We start from the raw sequence: 21218 nt of genomic DNA on the forward strand, positions 1-21218 counted from the left end.
CACGCACACACACCGAGACATGATTGTGCATGTGTTGACTTGCACTTTTTTCCTCTGACACACACACATAATTTGTGTGTTACGCACTGTTAACTTTTACAGCCATGCCCTTCTCGTTTTGGGTTGTTTGGTGTTTCAGGGTGCAGAAACTCCTTTTCTTGTTTTTAGCTGCCAAAATGAAAACGTGACATTGGATGGTTTTTGCTACAATTTGTTGTTGTTTGCAAGCTGGAAACACAAACCTGACATGAGTTATTTATCACTTTCACTGGATTTTGAAAAACACAGAATACCAAGAAATTACTTGCAGTATGTTTGCATCCACCTGATAATCACTCTACTTGTAGCTATATTTTGGTCTCCACCAACTCCTGAGGACAATATCTGTTTTTAGCTACTAAATGATCCACTGTGTTTGCCAGTTAATTGCCAAAGTTTTTCTGTCTGCTGTTTTCCTGGTAGTGTACAGCTGTGTTTTGAATTTTTTTAAACTGAAAACAGCTGCCTGCTGTTGAAAGCGTGCTAATTAGAGCAGTGAAAGTGAACCAAAACAGTATATTGAACGCCTTAAAAACAAAACAGTGAGCTGAAAGATGCTAAAAAGATGGTCCATACATTACATCTCTTTACGGTTTATATCTGAAACACTTTACATAGTACACACAGTACACATATCCACACATATTGTGTAATTAACATTTATATGTATTGTTTGAGAGCTTTTTTATCACCAGCTAGCATCAAAGTATTAGTCAAAGACACTTAGATGAATGGTCTGAATCAACACACATTATGAAATGACTACAGTTGTTTTTTTGAAAAAACTATAGGCCAGTAAAAATGCCAAAGATGATTACATTAAACTTTATTAAAATTTTCTCTTTTTGTATTTCTGACATTTTTGGCTGTTTTCATGTAATATTTATAGTATTGTTGTCATTCCATTTACTGAGTTTAAGGTGTTGAAGAATATGTGTGATGAATATAGATCCGTCAAAATGAGATATTTAAGGTCTTCACAAGTACAGAATTGTGAATGTGCACTTAAATCTGACTGATTTCTTACAAAGGTCACCCTAAGTGGTTAAAAAAGAGTTTGTATTTGAATAAGTATAAAACTAAGTCTATGTTTTTTTCTGGTAAATGATTAAAGACAGTGTACAGAAAACATGCTGCATGTTGGGTTACTGTATAAAGACATCTGAGCAGCTTGTTTGGAAGCATAATTAGCATGGTAAGCTGCCAGCTGGTTGCACGGATGTTTGGACCTCATAAGAAAAGGAAAAGAGGCCCCAAAACAGTCTCACACACTCTTCGGTGTACTGTATGTTCAGTCCCGCTGCGAGGTCATCAGTCAGCGAGTCTATTTTTCTCTCTTTATTTTCAATCATAGCCTTCACCACAGCTGCACAGCCAATCGCTGACACAGGTCCCACCAAAACAAGGTGGCTGCTCAACAAATAGGAACTCTTCCATCTGTCTTCATAACCTCCAACCACCCCCCATTTCCCCTGGGCTATGACGCGATATCTCCCAAATGGAAACAGAAGTCATGACGACAGGTTGGACCGATGTTTTTTAGATCCGTATCTGGGCTCCTTATGGTGTATCTGAGGATTCCTAGAAAATGAGGTTAAGTTAGTTTGGTCTTTGTGTCAGCTGTCCAGTGAGGGAACAGATTGTAGATAAAGTCTCTTTTCATCAAACATTGTACAGTTTGAATTAAAGGTGTGAGTGCAGTGAGGTTTTTCGTCTCCCACTACTGAAATGCATGCGAAAAGAAAGAAAGAAACTCAAAAAGAAAATTAAAGCAATTTTTTTTTTACATTTTTAGAATTGAAATGTACTATATGTACATACATAATAAAGTGTTCTTATTTAAATGTTTTAATTTAAAAATCAATGAGTTTTCTTTGTCTAAATTGAATTAGCCTAAATGAAAAATTTCAGTTTTCAGTTTTTTAATTTCATTATTTTAGACAAGCAAGAGTAAAGATATTTGTCAAATTTAAAAATGGAATTTAATAATATAATAATATCTTGTCTGTGCTAACCCGGCTGCCCAATGCACTCGTGGTGTCACAGCTTTGTTTTTCTTACATGAAGGTAAAAAAAAACACAATCTGAGCAACACGTTATGAAGGCTATTTTAACTGATGTCCATATCAGACAGAAATAACAAAAATAAATACACTGAAATTATACTTTTACGTGGGATATACATATTCTGCAAATATTTCAAGTTGATTAAAGGGGAACAAATGTAAGTAGTTCAGCAAAATAAATAAATAATGTATTAATTAATCTGTTTAGTTTTGAAAGTTTTGGATTTAAACTGTAAAACTACAGCATCGATGTAATAGTAAATATTAGTTATTTATAATAAATGCAAATTTGCAGTCTCCAGCATGGTTTTACATAACAGACACATTCTGTTGTAATTATCCATGTGAGCTACATGACTTTCAACTTTGTTCGGTTATTTTAATTTAGTGAAATTGCTTCAGAGATTACTTTTCAGTATTTGCTTTTCCCAAATTTACATGTGAATTAAAAATAAAGTCTAAAATGGTATAATGGGCAATTTACAATAAAATATTTACTAGTAAAAAAAAAAAAATCAATCACATTTTTGCACATTAACTAAACCATTTGTCATTATGTTAATTACTATTGTAAATACTTTTATGATGTCATTTATTGTAATATTTTCACTTTAGCTAAACAATTCAATAAATAAATATGATCTAAATATAGATTTTCAAGACAAAATGCTAATTGACATTTTTCAAAGTTCAGTCAGACTTTAATTTTCAGAATTTTCCTTAGTAGAAATATTAAAATAATGATACTTTCATTTTACATTTCACCATTTTAGTCTCACAGATTCATCATCACTGAGTGATACCACTTTATGTTGCTGCAAAACTCATTATGCAATAATTAACCTCTTAAGAATGTACATAAACCTAAAGGTGGGTATGTGTTTCGGTGTTGAAGGGTTTCTTTGAGCTTTCTTCTCACCTGATTGTCAAGTCCACTGACAAAAAAATGGAATAATGTACATTTTACTCCTTGTAGTTCTTCTGTTTTTTGAGAATTTCAATATAATAGAATTTGAGTCTTTAAATCTTCTCACTGTTAAAGTTTTCATGAAGGGTTTTGAGTAGAACACACTGGATTGGGTGAAGAAGAAGAGGGTAGTGTCGCCTCAGTGGATTTAACTTTGAACATGTGCGGCACTTCTGTGCTTTCAGTCTTGTGTGTGTTTGCAGCGTGAGGCTCGACATCTTTCTCAGTCAGCAAGTGAGGGGGGACATAACCAGACTGAGGTTTTGGGTTTTCCCTGTAGCGCTGGTGGTTGTTTGCCTGTTTTGGTGGACAGCGGCCCCTCTTGTCCTGCCCCCGGAAAGCCCTGAGTTTGGGGCTCCAGTGTTCCTGCCACTGGAGGGCTAGAGTAGAGCGATCTGCCACCAGGCGCTTCTCCTCTGGCACCCAGGGCTGCTCTCCTTCATCTGCTCCGATCAGGAGGACTGTCCGACCCACCTGGAGGGCGGGGCAGCCGCAGCCAAGGTCGCGGTCAGGGACCCAAAGGGACTGAGAGCCCCTGCGAATGCGGGCGTGGGACCCAGTGCGGAAGACGACTTGCACCAAGATGGAAAACTGCCACCAGGGACCTGAGCGCTCCATACCTTTCACCTGCACCTTCAGCACTAACAAACACAGGCACAACATAGTAAAAAAAAAAAATAGTATTTTTGATAGATTCTTTTGGTCCACAATTTAAATATTTGTTACAATTTAGATTTGATTCATTTGAATAAATAATTTAAAGACTGGTTATACTTTTCTATTTTCTGTCATACATACACTGTGGATGCTCATATCAAATATGGATAGCAGGAAACACTATAATTGTTAAATTATATTTAATAATATAATAAAAATATATAGTGGTTAAAACAGAAAAATGGCCACTAACCATAGTTCTTTCGACAATAGGTCTCCAAGTTCATCTTGACTTTAACCTGAGAAGGCTGGCAGTATGAAACGCACTCCTCCGCTACATGAGAGACAAGCAGAGGGGGGAGAGGGAGAGAGAATCGTCAAATGAGGGTGGATATCATTTCATAGCAAGCATATCAGCACATGTCTTTTCCCCTAATTACAATATGGCTGCTTCTATTTGTCATCACAGTATCCTTTGACTAACAGATGATCCCAACTGCAGCAGGTGGGACATTCTTCGAGCCGCCGCTAGGAGGGAGTGGTTAGCCACTCCGTGGAGAGAGTGAGCAGCAGCTCCCAGAGCAGTTTCAATTCAAGGACTGATCTGTTAAAAAATATGTGGCACGCCTTCAGAGGAGATCTGATATATGATCGCACAAAAAAGCCATAAATCTAAATGCTGCGGTGACATCAGCGGGGGAGAGGATAGAAAAGGGAAAAACTTTATTGTTATTACTCAATCAAATCTTGTTGTCAGTTACACAATTTCCTGCATGAGGCATTCGGATATCATAAGTTATTATGGCAGGTTACAGCAGGCAGAAAATTTTACAGTAGAAAAATTAGATATTGGTTTAATATATTTAAGTACCAGAAGTTTAGTTAATAGATTAGTTTAAAGGTTTAAAGTTATAAAAAGTTATAAAGTTACTTTCTGTATAAAACTGTCTTTCAGGATACAATTTTCCAGACTTGCCTTCTTCTCCATTTTTGTCTATGAATGATTGTCTGCTTAAAAAAATAATTCAAGGAGCTTCATCACATTGATGCAAAGCATTTCTCCAGGACTGCCATACATCAGACCTACCTATGCTGTACTGAGGTTGGTACACTGGAGTTGGAGCAACTTCTGGAATTCCTGCAAGCATAAACACAGTTTCAGACAAAACAGACACACAAAGAGAAACTTCAGGACACTTTCCAGAGCTGTCAGTCTGTTTCACTTCTGTGCATTATATGTGTGCGTTGTGTTTGAATGACCCTCGCTGCGTGAGGCATGCCCATGCAGAAGATAAGCAAATGTCAAAATGAACGTGTGTGTGGTCCTTTTATGGTCCACAAACCCATCCTGTGGTGCTCTCTCTAACACACAGACAGATGCAAACTTTACTTTTTGGAATTTAATAGGGTCAGACCTTCACTTCTTGTATGGTTTTGTCTCAAACATTAAACAGAGTAGTGCGTGTCGGTGGTGTGGATTAACATCCTGGTTGGTGACGCGTGCATAACCCAGGCTCTTGTAAAAGTTTGTGTGTGACAGTGCCGCCATATAAGCTCACGCATCGTCCTCTGTCCAGGTCTGGTCTTCTATGACACAACTGGGCCACTGACACCCAACACCCCCTTCCAGCTGACGGTCCCTCGTGTTTAAAAGTCAAGAAGGTGCTGTGGGTTTCTGTAAGTGTACTTATAGTACATGTCAAGGGTTCCAATGAGGCAAATGGGGCTACCTGCATGAGCAGGGCTAGTGACAATATGATATCCATATATGCGACTGACAGACAGGGATATCTTTTGTATGTAAAAACTAGAGATGGCACGATACCACTTTTTTATGTCCGATACCGATACCGATATCATAAATTTGGATATCTGCCGATACCGATATGAATCCGATATAGTGTTTTTTAATCAACAAAACTGTTTTTTAAATATCTTGCTGCATTTTGTATAAGTTCATACTCAAGTTTAAAACAACAACTACACTAAAGCTATTCTGTTATACCTGTATGCAAAAAAAAATATTTCATAGTTCAGCAATACTGATCAATCTAATAAACTTAAACCTACACCATCCTCCCTATTCTGGTATTTTAAAGAGTACTTAGCGTAAATATTAAGCAACCTAACTAATAGGGTTCCAACTCCCAGCAACAACAAAAATAAATAAATAAAAAATAGGGAACCACCCCTCACGCTCCACCTCATGATGCTTAATCGACGTAATCAACCTTAATTTGATGCAGTGTGAAAAAAAATGCACAGAAATCAATTATTTTTCAAGAAATATTAAGTAGATTCAACATCTTTCTTCAACAAAATTGCAGACTGCACAGATGGTACCTTCCCAAAGGAAAATGTACTATAGCTTACTAGGGTATATATATTAGACTTAATAGTTACTATATACAGTAATGGACTTCTATTCATTTTACATCAAATTAAAACTTTGGGTGTCAGATAATTATTTATTAAAAGGTAGACATTTTAAATGAGAATAAGAAAGAAAAGTATGTCTTTGTGCCCCCTTTTCCCTGTTAATGCCCTATCAGCCCCCCTGGCTAAACTTTGCTAGATCCGCCCCAGCACAGTTACCAGCGTCAGCTACGTAGAAAAAAGATCCTGGAGTAGAAATTAATATTAAATACATTCTAACAACAGCTGATCAAGCTTAAACGTGCTGCTGCTGTTCAGCCGCTGGTTTCCTCTTTCTGGTGCAAAGTGGGCCAAAAACAAAGAAGAGACACGGACTCACGACGATCTCGCACACAAGAATTTCACTCGCATGTGCTGTGCCAGGGTGCCTGCACATGTGATGTGACAATAAAAGTGATTTGATTTGATTTTGATTTGAAAAGCCGATCAGCTGATCGTTAAGCAGTTTCATGATTGAAGTAGCAGCAAGAGGAGGAAGTCGCTCCATATATCGTTTGTTAAGCTTAACGCAGGAATGCTTTACAAACATTCAGAGATGGACTTACACACTTGCTTTACTTCTCTCGGGATAACTTTGTCGGAGATGAAATGCCGGGTTGCTAGCGAAGCTCCACATGCTATCCAGACCACCGACAGGTCCCGCATGCCACAGCCGCTCTATCACGTGATGAATACTGCTCCGACGTGCTAACGTTCTGAGGCGAGTTACGGCGTGTTGCAAGTTTTGTGAGGTGCTTTCGTGATATTTAATGGATCGGATTACATTTTTTATTTTTCTCCGATATCCGATCCAGTAATTTAGGTCAGTATCGGACCGATACCGATACGTAATATCGGATCGGTCCATCTCTAGTAAAAACTACCAAGCCTGATCTCCTAAAATTTCATGAAAATTTCAGAAAATTTTCTGAACTGAGCAATTTCTGTCATGTCAGGCCTGCTTCCAGAACAAAATGACTGGGTCTCTATCAGAATTTAGTGACTAGCTGACTAGTGACATGCTATTCTATGTACACTACCAGTTAAAAGGTTAGACACGCCTTTTTATTTAATGTTTTTTCTTTATTTTCATGACTATTTACGGTGTAGATGCTCACTCCCGGCATCAAAACTATGAATGAACACATATGGATTTATTACAAAACAAAAAAAAGTGTGAAGTAACTCAAAGCATCTTTTATATTTTTGATTCTTCAAAATAGCCACCCTTTGCTTTGATTGCTGCTTTGTACGCTCTTGGCATTCTTTTAATGAGCTTCATGAGGTAGTCGCCTGAAATGGTTTTCCAACAGTCTTTAAGGAGTCCCCAACACTTGTTGGCCCTTTTGCCTTCACTCTGAGGTCCATCTCATCCCAAACCATCTCGACTGGGTTTAGGTCAGATGACTGTGGAGGCCAGGCCATCTGTTGCAGCACTCCATCACTCTCCTTTTTGGTCAAATAGCCCTTGGGGTCGTGGTCCTGTTGAAAAATAAGTGGTGGTCCAACTAAACGTAAACCGGATAGGATGGCATGTCACTGCAGGATGCTATGGTAGACATGTCAAATTCAATTTTGAATAAATCCCCAATAGTGTCACCAGCAAAGCACCCCCAAACCATCATACCTGCTCCTTCAAGCTTCAGGGTGGGAACCATGCATGTAGAGACCATCCGTTCACCTTTTCTGCATCACACAAAGACAAGGCACGTGGAACCATAGATCTCAAATTTGGACTCATCGGACCAAAGCACAGATTTCCATTTGTCTAATGTCCATTCCTTGAGTTTCTTGTCCCAAACAAATCTTTACTACTTCTTGCTTTTCCTTAGTGGTTTCTTAGCAGCTGTTTGACCATAAGGGCTTGATTCGCGCCGTCTCCTCTGAACAGTTGATGTAGAGATTGTGTCTCCTACTGGAACTGGTCCTCTTTTCCTGGGGCAGTCCTCATGTGAGCCAGTTTCATCGTAGCACTTGATGATTTTGGTGACTGCACATTTAAAGTTTTAGCAATTTTCCAGACTGACTGACCTTCAGTTCTTTACTTAGTTGATTGGTTCTTGCCATAATATTGCTATAATCTGACGGTTGTCAAATAAGGCTGTAAACTGTGTAATAAGGCAAGATATTCCACCAGTGAACCCTGACAAGGCACACCTGTGAAGTGAAAACCATTTCAGGTGACTACATCATGAAGCTCATTTAGAGAAGGGTTTGCAGCGCTGTCAACAAAGCAAAGGGTGGCAACTCTGGCAGATCTAAAATATAAAACATATTTGCAGTTATTTACTTTTCTTTGCTACATAATCCCATATATCTTGATCTATATATTTGATGTCTTCAGTATGTATCTACAATGCAGAAAGTAGTAAAAATAAAGAAAAACAATTAAATGAGAAGGTGACCCATATACATACATACATACATAAATATATATATATATATATATTATTCTAATCATCATCAAAATCACATCTTTATTGATTAACACCGAGTCATTAAGGGTACAGGGATTTCCAAGATTCAAGATCTTCAAGATTTCTTTTAATTCTAAATAATAAAAAAAAACATAAAACAATTCTTAATGCTAATCGTTCTCTTGCTAAAAAGTCTAGCACAATTGTCTAGGCGACATTCAAGAAGTACCTCAAACCAGCAGTTAGGCAACATCTGTGATTGATTAAAACTGAAATGCAAGGTTATTGGTCTCGGTGGAGAATGTGTCGCTGAGTGGGCTTCTAGTTTTTAATATGTTTCTAAATTTACAAGGCAAGTCAAATGTCTGAATCGTCACATATCGCAAAATTCCAAATAGTGCAGAAACAAAAGATGCTGTTCATGCATTCCTAAATCAATATAGGAACTATACAGAATAAAATTAGCAATAAATTAATTAATAAAAATATGATCTAACCCAAGAAATATCAGGTCAAAGTAAAAACACAACAAAACATGACACTAGGAGAAAAGTCAGCACTAACTAACTAAATCAGATAACTCATCTTAGTGTGAGAAGACTTTTCATTGACCAATATTTCATGTTAATGGGATTTCAACTATTTTCTTTTCTTTGGCATTCATCGAAACTCTATTAACAAAAACAGAAGCCACCATCAGAGCGACATGCTGCTAAGAGGATTCTGAAGTGAAATCAGCAAAGATGTTGGTAGAAATATAACTTTCAGAGGAAAAAAGTTCAGTTATTTTAGATAATGCTTCAAAATAACAGTTCCAGTAATCGTTCACGATGGCCCTCGCAGGATTAAACCCGAGGTCATAGATGACTTTGGCTGAGGTGACAGCACATCAACTTGCTTTAAATATGTGAAATAACTGTTTTCTATTTTGTAACAAATCATAAAACTTGATCATTTTTCATTTCATAAATTTGCAGTTAAAGCTTTAGCAAAGGTTAGCTGGGGCTATCTCATCAGCTAGCTTGGATTCCGTTTTGCTTTAGCTTTAGTTTGACCAAAATATGCAGCCCTGTCAGACAATTCTGCTGACATCCTGGTCTATTCAGAGCATAGATAAAATGGTTTAAAGGTAGCTAACATTGAATTTAGCCTGACTGCTGCACACATTTAGGGCTGTCTGATGAGGTGTAGGCGAGATGTACGAGGTGGTGGGAGCAGAGAGGTGCTATACATAGACTGAGATGGTCTGGGAGTAAAAACAAACAAGGTTCTCTTTCACTCACTCCTTTCACTAGGAGAGTTATGAGTCTGGGCCCTTCGATGGGGGCAGTTTGAGGCGTGCAACAGGTGCGAAGCTCCCTGCTGCTGGCTCCCTATGTCACCTGATTGGGACTAACACAGCGTCAGAGCCTGTGTAGTTGTCGGCACTCGTGCGATTAGCCCGGGATGTGCGCGTGGATTAGCGCTCATGGCTGATGTTTGTTGCTGGCCAGGCGCAGAGATGTGAGTGGCAACAATCCTCTTGATCTGACGCTGATACCAGATCAGCGGGAGATGAGGTTTCCCTGTAGCGCTCAGCTCATGTTATCGCTGCTGTGGAAACCATCCAGGGATGATGAAAAGGAGACACGCCGAGGAGATCGGGCCAAATTAAACTGAAGCGCAGCGGCCCTATTTATACTGAGCTACAATTTGATAAAGGCTTACACAGCTTGATAGAGTCGCTTAATCCATTTAGGCCACGAACAAATGAGGCTGAAGGAGAAATTAAAGAAGTCACTTTGTCATGACTGACAACAAACTATTAAAAGCCAAAGGGTGTCGAGTGCAGAGAGAACATTTTTAATTACGGTAAGACTAAGTGCTGTTATGAAATCAATCCTTATAAAAACAAACAAAAGAGGTTGTCATAACTTTCAGATTTGAGGCCTCTATTCATAGTTTTCATAGAGTCCTGGAAGGCTCCCACATGTGTGCAAAACTCAATAGGCAAAATAAGTGCAGTATTGAACCATTTGACCAGGTTCAATAAATGTAAAATTTTACATTCTACTTATGTAACAAAATTACATGGGAACTTGGACTTGACTTGGACACATGCAGGCTGAAATGAGACACTGCAAAATGTGATCTGTGTCTGATGGGTGTTATGGCAGTTGCACCAATTTCCACAAACACACGAAAATCCTTGAAACAGAGCGAGGAGGAGAGAAATCCCTCAGACAGACCCAGAACCCCTGGGACAAAAGACAGAGCCCACTGGCAGAGTCCTCCCAGAGAGGAAAAGAATATCCAGACGTGATGGAAGCGATGTTTCAGTCATTAGTTAATGGTAAAAGTGTTATTGGTCATCACAGTTGTGTCTTTAACAGGCTGATTACCTATTGACTACATTCAGACATTCAAATAAATGTTTGCTTTATTAAATCTGTGTCCTTCAAGTATGAACTATGAAAACGTCTAATTATAATAATCCTTTTGTGTAAACTCTCAAGTCCAGATGAGAACAATCAATAACTATTTAAGAGGAATTAGTAAACTAAGTCACCAAAACAAAACAAAAACAGAAAAACATTGTTGCTGTACAAACACATTTAAAGGTTTTGGCATATGCAGTGCTATATTGGATAAATATCAAATTTTGCATACAACCACACTGAGCTACTGGCTAACATCAACTTAACTTAATATCAATCTACATGTTGCTAGTTTTAAGGGAGAGCTATTCTGGTTAGGTTAGCATAAATCCATGCCAAAAACCCATTTCCAATTTCATTTTTAATATTGCAATATTAACAATCTGAGTTGCTGTAGATGAGGACAAACTGGTGTGATCTGCACTTGTGTTAGCATTTCCTTGGGTGAGGAAAATGTTAGCATGCACTGACAGCCTTTATGCTTTGCTAGCAGTTGTAAACACACTGTGTGGCTCATTTGTGCACTCTTTAGTAGCACTAAACCTTGTGGAATCAATAACTGACAGAAAGAGGAAGAAGTTCTTGTTTTGCCTTCAAAGTGAAAACTCTTTCTGACAACACTGCTAAAGTTAGCAGGTTTAAAATGGACATCTGCGTGGCCGGTAAACTTACGTATGCAGGGCTGTAAAGGAGACTTCCCCTGTTCATATCCTGGGGCACAGCGGTTACACCTGAGGCCGGTCACACCTCGTCGACACAGGCACTGACCAGACGTCTGGTTACACCAGCCACCCACTGCCCCCACAGGATGGCACTGACACGCTGGGAAAGAAATGAACAGATTAGAAGCTGAATAAGCACGTTTTTTGGTAGGTACTCACATGAGCTTTAAATCCAACACTGACATATTCTCACCTTACAGTACAGGCTTATTAGCCTGTATTTTAAATCTCTGTACTGTTTTTGCCTCAGTTTTCTTGTCCACCAACAAGCAGGTTGTAAACCAAAATAACAAGCTAAAAGATGCTAAAATGGTGAGCAGAGCCAGTTGAAATAATCTATATTCTGGATAGGTTTAAGATATGTTAAAAATAACATAACAAAGGAAAGACATGACAACAGGACTTATAAATGCATCCATCAGTGACAGGACCTGGTTTAATCCTGAATGACAAGCATGTGTCCTCAAGCGTGTCACTGAGCATTACAGAAGGCCTATACTAACGCCAGGTGGGCGTCTGTTTCCTGATGGGTAAACAAAGACAAATTCCTCAGTGGAGATATTAACAAAATTGCACACCATTGCAGGGAATCATTATCACTCTGGTGTTTCTTTTAGGTAAGTTTTTTTAGTGAAGATGAACCTTCTTAAGTAGATATTAGCAGTGTTGCCTGTTACACGGTATAATGATTACTGCCTGGATTTGCCATAGTTTACATTGCAAAGCTTTTTATTTACCAGTGCTTTCAAAGGATAAGGGCCAATGAGAGAAGACAGATGGGGAGAGGAAGCCTCTCCTCAGCAGCTCTGTTCACACTCGAACAATGTTTATACAAATCCTTACAATAAGTCCAAACAACCTGCCTGGAGAAAATGAGTAATTGTCTCACCGCTGGCCTCTGAATGGTTACTAAGTGAAATGTAGCAGCAATAAATCAGGACTAAAAGCGTATAAATTTGCAGGATACTCTTGTTTCATGCCTTAAAAGTGATAAAATATTGAGCGTGTTTAATATTTTTTATTATCCCTGAATGTGTGTGAAACTCACAAGGCCTGTTAATTCTGGATATACAGCAAAGTATTAGAGCAGAGGACAAGCTTGCACACAGCTAAGCTAGGGTGTCACAGTCACTTAGGACATGACACCGGTCAAAGGTCACCGGGGGTCATTGCAGATGCCATAGGTGGTAATAATGTGGATGCATGAGGCAGCTCGGTGTGGTTTGTGTGTGCTTTTGTATATTGCTAACAGGAATAGCTGTCCTCTGTCACAATGTAACCACCCCATTAACACTTTTGTACACTTGTACAGAGGCAGAGCGGACCACGTAAGCTCAAATAGCAACACACATTCTGACAGTCGGGCATAAACACGATCACACTCTGATTTACTTTTCATCTTTCAGCGAATGTACAGTCAATCAAAGGTATGGGTCACGCACTCGCTCTACCCTCCATCTTGTGTCCCCCACCACATATACACTAAACACACACACATCCAGTCACTGACGTTGGCAGGCTTTGCGGTGGCTGAGCGGCTTTTTGTGGTTGCGGGTGTATCCATTCTGGCAGTACTGGCAGTGGCGTCCGGCCGTGTGGTGGCGACACTTCTGACACACGCCTCCACTGCGCCGGCCCGACTGCTGAAACACCTCCATGCTGAAGCGGCATTTGTTGGAGTGGCCGTTACACTCACAGGCTGGACATAGGCAAAGCAAAATAAATACTGGTGAACACCAACGAAGAAAAGAGTTTCAGGGCTGGAGAAAGTATTAACAATGGGTTATTCAAATCCAGCAGTTTGGCTTTAATATGGTATCCAGAAAGTACCAAATAAGGGAAATTTTGGCTTAAGCCAGATTTATGACTTTCAGTTTGATTGCAAATATGTTGACACAAAGCCCTCTTACACTTAGCTCTCTTCCAGAGTGCGTCTTTTGTTCTTTTTTTATAGCGAGAATAACTTTCACATCAACTGTATGGGGGGGATCTTTTAAAGCGCCCTCATTTATATTGTATTAATGTTTGAAGTCATGTATAATTAATGGTGTGTTGCCTTGAGTAACAGTCACTGAACTGGACCTCTGCAACATGTTTGTAGGCTGCTGAGTATCGGTCAGGATCTGATGTGCAAAGGTTTTTATGTTAATGCTGAAAACAGATGTCTGGCTTGTGCTGTTTGAGCGACATTAAGTTGCTGGATGAGTTATAGCCTCTATAAACCCGTACTTGAAATTGAGATTCAATCATGCTGTCTTTACTATATGCACAGTTTTTGACAGTTGCAATATGTTTTCTAGTGATTTCATTGATTTCTTTCATAAGACCAAAGGTGTGCTTATGTTAGCATTTTCAAAGGCAGTGTGATGCAGGACTCACCAACACAGGGGTTTGGGTTAGTGGGCGTAGCTCGATGCCATGGTCTGTCAAAGTAGAAGTCCTCACACACATCACAGTCTGGCCCCGCTGTGTGATGCTTGCATACACACACTGCACGACCCGTGTCGTCGCGGCGACACCTGGAAGCGTGTCCGTTACATTTACACCTGCCCCCGACCTGCAGGTCCGAGAGGGCAAAAGGAGCTCGGCCGGGCGGCTTAAAAGCAGAAGGTTGGGCCGCCTGCAGATTCCTCGGCCTTGTATTGTGATTGTTGTTCCTCCGTTTCCTCAGCTCCTGCCCTTTGTTGTTTCTGCTCCGCCCCTCAACTGTCCAATTGCAATCTCCATTGGGGCAAGGCAGCCAATGATTGTTTTCCTTCTTGCGGCCACGCCCTCTGCCTTTCCCGCCCTTTTTAGGAGAAGTGAGAGTGTCCATGCTGAAACTGTCCCCCCCTTCCTTGCTGGTGACGTTGTGCCCGTCTTCATCTTGACCTGAGCTTTTATAATGGCCCTTCCTGACTTGCTTATCTATTCTAACCCCTTTGTTCCTCACCCTTGTCTCTGAGTTTTTTGTCTCCCTGTCAAAAAATGCCAGTGTATTTTCTGTGTTTAACTTGTCCACCTGATCTCCAGTCTGATCCTTGAAGTCCGTTCTCCATCTCACAACACCAGCCTCTCTGATGTCGTGTCCACGGTCAAGCCATCTTTCTTCTTCCGTCTTATCCATGTGGCCTATCTTCACCTCACTGGACACCTTATGGAAGACCACGCGAATGTCGGTGGCTGTCACCCAGTCCTGGAGAGTGGGGCTATAGTCAAAATCAGGAGAGGATGGCCGTCCATCCAGAGTGGAGAAGGCCAACACCATGCCTCCTCGCTGCTTCTGTAGAGGGCGTGGGTCTGAGCAGAGGGGCTCTGTTTCTTGATGTCTCGTTTGGGCCACTGTTTGTGAAGGTAGCTTGAAGTTCCTGAGGCAGTCGCTGGAGTAGTGCTGCATTGGCCTCCAGGTGCGCCCAAAGTCCATCGACTTGAGGATGGAAATGGAGATGGGGTCCAATGGCTCCCTTTGGTGACAGAACTGAAAACTTATGTATGTGATCTCAAAGCGGCGGCCCAGCGGTAGGGTAAGGACCCAGTCTCCTGTGTCAGTACCTGCATCGGCCATCCAACATGTGAGGTTGTGGGGATTGTTGAGGTCGGTTAAGGTGGTGATGTGGCTGTCATAGTCATTTCCTTGTAGCGAGTGGTTCACGTTGACTGGAACCCCGTAGGCAGCATTGATAAACTCTGACAGGCAGTGTCGCGGACGGCCAACTGTGTGGTAGCAGGGGTCATTAGGTGAATTCCAGCTCAACGGCGGTTGGGGAAGGGAAGAGGAAATGAGGGAAAGACAGAGGAAGAGGAGTAGAAGGAAAACAGGACAAAAAGAGGTGGAGGGAGGAGGGGAAAAGGGTTGGAACATCATGTCATCCAGCCTGTGAGAGGAAAAAATCATTTTTTAAAGAGGAAAACCACAGGGGCGTGATCAGAAAAGAACAAAAGACTAACTGATTGATTTATATGATACGCATTTGAAGCCGAAGAAGGAAATCTAAGAAGGACCACCTGTCCCCTTATTGAAAACACACCATACCAACTGATTGCATCACTGCAAGTTCACCTTATTGGCTTTCAGTAGTTGCCAGTAAAGACTTCATCCTGTAAAAATGTAATCTCCCATCTTCCCAGTAGTGTCAGCCACCGGTTTGAACCCTTGAACTTGAGAACTTATAAGAACTTATCCATCTTAAAACGCTCCTTAACCCCAAAACGAGTGGATGAATGCGGGTGAAGAAGGGCGCGCACCCAGCAGGTCTGTCTGAAATAACAAAAAACATGCCCGACAGCTGGGGCTAAAACCTGAGCTGGACCACATCCATCATATTTATTGCTCCCTTTCCAAATATCTTTACCGTTGGTCATTGCTGCAGCCACCGCAGCGAGGGCCCCGACCATGAGCAGTGTAGTAGTGTCGTGGTGTAGGAAAGAGGGCACGGAGAAACAGAGAGGGAGGAAGAGGACTTGGAGATTAGCATTTGGGATGGTAGAAATGATTTATGGAATGAAATGTGTGTTCGACTTGAGCCCCTACTCGGATACTTCCGTTGAAGAGACAAACCCTGACTTGTGTAGGTCTGCAGTGCAAACAAATCCGCTTCCCGTTTCGTGTAATTGGTGATGAGTGTAATTTATTTTTCTGTCATGATTTGATACTAGAATTCGTCCGCTTTGGCATCCGGACAAAATGGACAATGCACCTACTTTCTCTGGGCCCAGTGATTTATCGTTTTTTCGCTGCTCACACAAAGCCCAGAAGCACATTTCCCAATGAGCACTACGTAAGTTTCTCCATTGCAGGGTGAGTTCAGCACCTTTCTCCTTTCGCTTTTGGGAAATGATTTCTTTTCTTCATTAAATGGGCTGTCATCTTCTCATTTATATCCGCCATCCTTCGGCGGTTTCAAACAACTTTTCCTCCACTCTCCCGTCTCCCTGCCCATCTATCACCTGCCCCTTTCATTCTGTTCTGGGAATATTCTTAACTGCTGTGAGATTGATGATGCCCTAACAAGCGTTTGACACTGACAGCAAAGTCAGCAGGGCTGCATAAACCAAACCCGTAGGAGAGGAACGGGGCTGAGAGCCTCTCCGGCCTCGTCATGCCGCTCAATTAGCCAACGACCGAAATATGAGGCCTCCCTTTTGGGACCACACAACTCTGAGGGGTCCTGTGTGCAGGTCACGGCGGTCTCTCGGCTGCCTGGGGACAAACTGCAAATGTCCAAAAGCAACCAAATGCTAGAAAATAAATCAGCTAAACTTGATTGAGCACAAAAGGGGAATAACAGGCTCAGCAGGCGCCTGTGTTTTGTGGCGTTGCTAAAGGAAACAAGTAACAAGTGCAGTGATTAGTGGTCTGATTGTGACCCTGGTCCCAGAGAGCCACATTCCTGTGATCCAGAATGCCTCGGCTAGCCATTCCTGACGTGTCGAGACATGCCCCACGGGAACCTGAACACACTGATAAAAAGCAAGACGTATAAGTTGATCGGCTGATTAATTGGCTCTCTGGTTTCATGTGGTATCGATATACCGGTTGTATAAGAAGGGGAGACAAGTCAAAGGGATGATGAGCAGGATAAAAAGCTACCAGAGGATTCAGGGAAGTAGTGGTGAGATTTCAGTCAGGAATTCAGCGAATGGGCAGTTATAAGCGTGTAGGCGGGTGGTGGGGGTGAAGCGTACACATGGCTAAAAGAGAAAGGGGTAGGTTGTTTAACATTCCCGTGACATGCACTTGCTCTTGTCTTTGTCACATTACATGACTAATTAAACATTTGCCCATTACACCCACTCTGATAAATGGATGCTCATCTAAGTGAGGCCCTTGAGGTTTTTAATGCGCCCCTCTAGGCCAAATGCAGAGACTAGATCAACTGTCTCGTATGGCCAATGCAACCCAGCAGATATGGTTTCAACTACGGTTTTTCTCTACCGCTTTCAATAAATTCACACAGCCAGCATGCCAGGGGCGGAAATGCTGAAGACGAGCGGGATTTCCTCTGAATGAATTTCCCGTTAACTCCAAGAAGAGGCCTCGATCTCCGTTTCAGTTTTGTCTACTTTTTCTTAGTTGCAAACTTAATGCACACAATAGCTGTTGATATAACAACTATGCATTCAGTTTGAGGACCCTGTGAGCAGAAGTTTTGAAATAACTTGGCAGCAATCTGCCTCTCAAAAAGCTTATACAGCCAAATAGTGGTATGATGAGATCAACAACATCTCCGGCGGGTGATCTTTAGAAGCAGCTATGCTTGGCTGGCAAGGGGCTGGAAAAATACTTGCTGACAACCTGGGGGCATGTTTACAGCATAGTCGAACAGGAGAGAGCAAGGAGAGCGGCGCTGGTGTTCGTGCTCTGCAGTCCTCGTTTATTTCCCGATGTAAATCTCCCGTTCTTCATAACGCTGAAATGTGTCTGAACTTGAAAGCAGCAGAGATGTCGGGAGCAGAAACAAAAAAGTGGTTTAATGATTTGGTAGAGGCTGAAGCTGCAGGAGTTCATGCACATGCATATAAGTTTTTCACATCTGAATAAATGGATAGGAATATGTAAGTGAATAGGAAACTCAATAAGGTGTTTCGGTGCAGCTGAAAATGCTGTTTGCAAAAGCATTTGCTTGCTAGACAGTTTTGCACTGAGTCTTTCTGTAGATTTAGGAGTCTGGTGGAGCTTTCAGAGAGAGAGAGATGTGATCTTATGGGGTAATAACAGCAATACATCCATAGTTTTCCATATCCATGCATGTTCATTTTTCATGCTTGGCCTGTCTCTGTAAGTAATATACCATGCCTTTTGCTGTATTATGATTCTAACTGAAGAACGAAGATCATATCCTTCTGAAAACTTATCACTCATAAATTAACTTTTTTTTTTTTTCTTGTTTAATTGTTCCGCAGCAAACGTGTCTTTTTTGTGTTCCTGTCTCTTGCTGTGGTTCCTCTCTCTTGCTACCTGCTAACTCGCTTTGTCCCTTGCAGAGCTTTGGGCCTGTCTGTGTCTGGAGCTATTCTGCTGAGCAGATGAGCTGGATTTGGCCTGTCTCGCACATTTTAACATTCCTCGTCATGCGCAGCAGTCCCGGTCAACCGCAGCGAGGGAAAATATGCTAAATTCAAATAGTTCTGCAACCTCTGTAAGGGGTTTCAATAGATTAAAATGAGGATTGCGCAAATAAACACACGGCTGTGTTGTTTAATAAGGTGGATTTGTATCGAGCTGATAGCATCTGGGAAGATTTCCCAGGGTTTTACGTTGCAGCTCTGCTCCAAGACACGGAGCCTTTAAATAAATATGATCAATTATATAAGCTCTGTCTTATAGCCAGCGCGTTTGAAGCTGAACCAAGCGGGCACCTGTTGGCGCATGTTACCAAACTGACACCTTTGTTAATTTGCAATTGTCCTCAGCCGTCAGAAATACAACCCTGGGCTCTGGGTGAGAAGAGAAAGGCTATGCATGCGCTCTGTATTCCCATACTGCATTCCTGCCCGCACAGTTGAAGCCCATGTGTGTGTTATTCCACGCGGAGCGGATTCCAGGAGTTCTGTTTTAGGTGTAATAATCTAATTTTAGTGGGGTGGCCAGGGAGGTGGAAGCAACAGACAGCGCAAAATGGATTATCGCTGCTCGTATCTTTAGCTAGAGGCCTCTGTCCTTCATGTTTGCACCTCCAACAAACAGCCAGTCCGGTGCACGTGTGCCGCATCCTCCTGGGCCATCTGTGCCCCCTCAGATCTGAAAGGTGTCTCTGCACCGACCTGCAAGATTTACTTGCTTCACTTTTGAATAAAAAAAACACATGTTGCCCGCTTGATAATACAAGGGGAATTTCCTGTCAATTTCCCTTTTACTGCCTCATACAAGTTGGCAAGAAGCTTTCAGCGCAGCTCCAACTTCACATGATCTTATTGAAAACCAGATGGAAATTAAATCACTGGGAATCCACGCTGCAGTCAGGCCAAAGACAACTTCGGGCATTGTGGGGGGAAAAAAATTCCTGTGCGTAATTGTGTGCAAATTAAATCCGCATAGTGTCATACAGCAAGTTAATAATGAGAAGCAGGCGCAAAATGAATCAAAAAACACCGCCAGGTTTGCGCCTTTTATGAGCACTGGACAAGATTAAAAAATATATGTTTTTAAAAAGAAAGAAAAAAGAAGAAAAGAAAAACAGCCAATTAATCATTAGTGTTACAGTTTCATAAAAAACAAACAAACAACTTTTTGTTTACTAAACTTTAGCTTGTTTTAATTAACACTTCACAGCAATCCAGTAAACCCCAGTCCCCAAATTCCTTAAGAAAGGAAAGACAGAAAAAAGCAGGCTGTCTTTATTAAGACAAATGCGGTGATATTTTTATTAAACTGGACTTTTAGGGAAACCAACAAACTGTAAACGGACCTTAAAAGGCAAACAGCCCGCAGATACACGCTGGATGCCGGAGTTGACTTTAACCTGAGTCCTTAGACTTTAATGATCCCTTTGCCACGGTTCATGAAACGTAAATGTTTATCATATTTAGTCTGATTGCTTTGGCCAGAGCTGAGAGCGAAGCCCGGAGACTAATTGGCTCAATTCAGCAGAGCTAATTGCGCCTTTGTTGAGCGCAAATTAGCTGCAGCCAATTATGAGCTTTATTTACACAGCGAGGCTATCGCAACGTGATCAGAAAACTTTCACTCTGATGTTTAATGTTGATCATTATTCTCGCTTGTGTTTAACGTTTGGGATAAATAACAGCGCCGAATTCCCGGCCTGCTAATTGGAAATCGTGTTATGAGCGTATATTGTGTTTTGATTTATTTATTAAATTTTTCTTTTACCTCAACATAATGGGACATAGTGGCAAAACCACGTGCGTACGATTACATTCAAAAGAAATATACAAATGAAAATATGTTTTTTAAAATTGTAGTTCTGTGCAATGTTGCAGTAAAAAACAAACAAAAAATAAATACAGATTGTTTTTTAGAATGTTTTCTTATTTAAAAATAAAATAAAATAAAAATAAACACAATAAGCAATTTACATTTCAGTAACACTCGAGGTAAAACAATTTATACTACATGAGGTCATTTTATAGGATTAAACGTATTTTTTTCTAGTTCAGTCCTACAGCTTATTTGTCAGCGCGTAAAACAATCAGTAATCACATTTAAAAGAATGAATTTTTAATGAGATTTATTCTCAACTATGAAAATATAAGTGCGTAAACGATAACTGAAAAGAGAAACGTAGCTATAACTCTACCCCTAATGTAATTTATACGAGTTTTTATTCCCCACAAATGCGTTTCTGCCTTTATTTAACCCTCTTTTAGCCCTCAGTTCCACCGACAGAAAATACAGTCTGCACTTGAAGTTCCGTCGCTGCTTCTCTCCAGCGCCACAAAAGCGCAGATAAAACTTCACACCCCTTCAGCTACCGCAGACCTCGAGCCGATAAACGATCAAAAATCAGTCACAGGAGCTCACCATGTGCGTCGTCGCTGTGCTTCTCCTTCCTGCTCCCGCGGTGCCTCCTGATCATTAA

General features: G+C 41.0%; 1 protein-coding gene across 1 annotated transcript; it reads right to left on the bottom strand.

Moving 5' to 3' along the window:
- Window positions 1-621: 621 nt before the first annotated feature.
- ntn5 (netrin 5) lies at window positions 622-21218 on the bottom strand. The gene is made up of 7 exons (XM_085451263.1): window positions 21161-21218; window positions 14080-15554; window positions 13211-13399; window positions 11651-11800; window positions 4817-4867; window positions 3983-4063; window positions 622-3713 (listed from the first exon to the last, which is right to left on the bottom strand). Exons 2-7 carry the CDS (start codon window positions 15542-15544, stop codon window positions 3151-3153), a joined length of 2499 nt encoding a protein of 832 aa, XP_085307389.1. The 5' UTR covers window positions 15545-15554; window positions 21161-21218; the 3' UTR covers window positions 622-3150.

Source organism: Copadichromis virginalis, linkage group LG3, assembly GCF_057382275.1.
Source record: "Copadichromis virginalis isolate Kocher_CV1m ecotype Utaka linkage group LG3, C_Virginalis_male_GT1.1, whole genome shotgun sequence".
NCBI classification, from domain to species: domain Eukaryota; kingdom Metazoa; phylum Chordata; class Actinopteri; order Cichliformes; family Cichlidae; genus Copadichromis; species Copadichromis virginalis.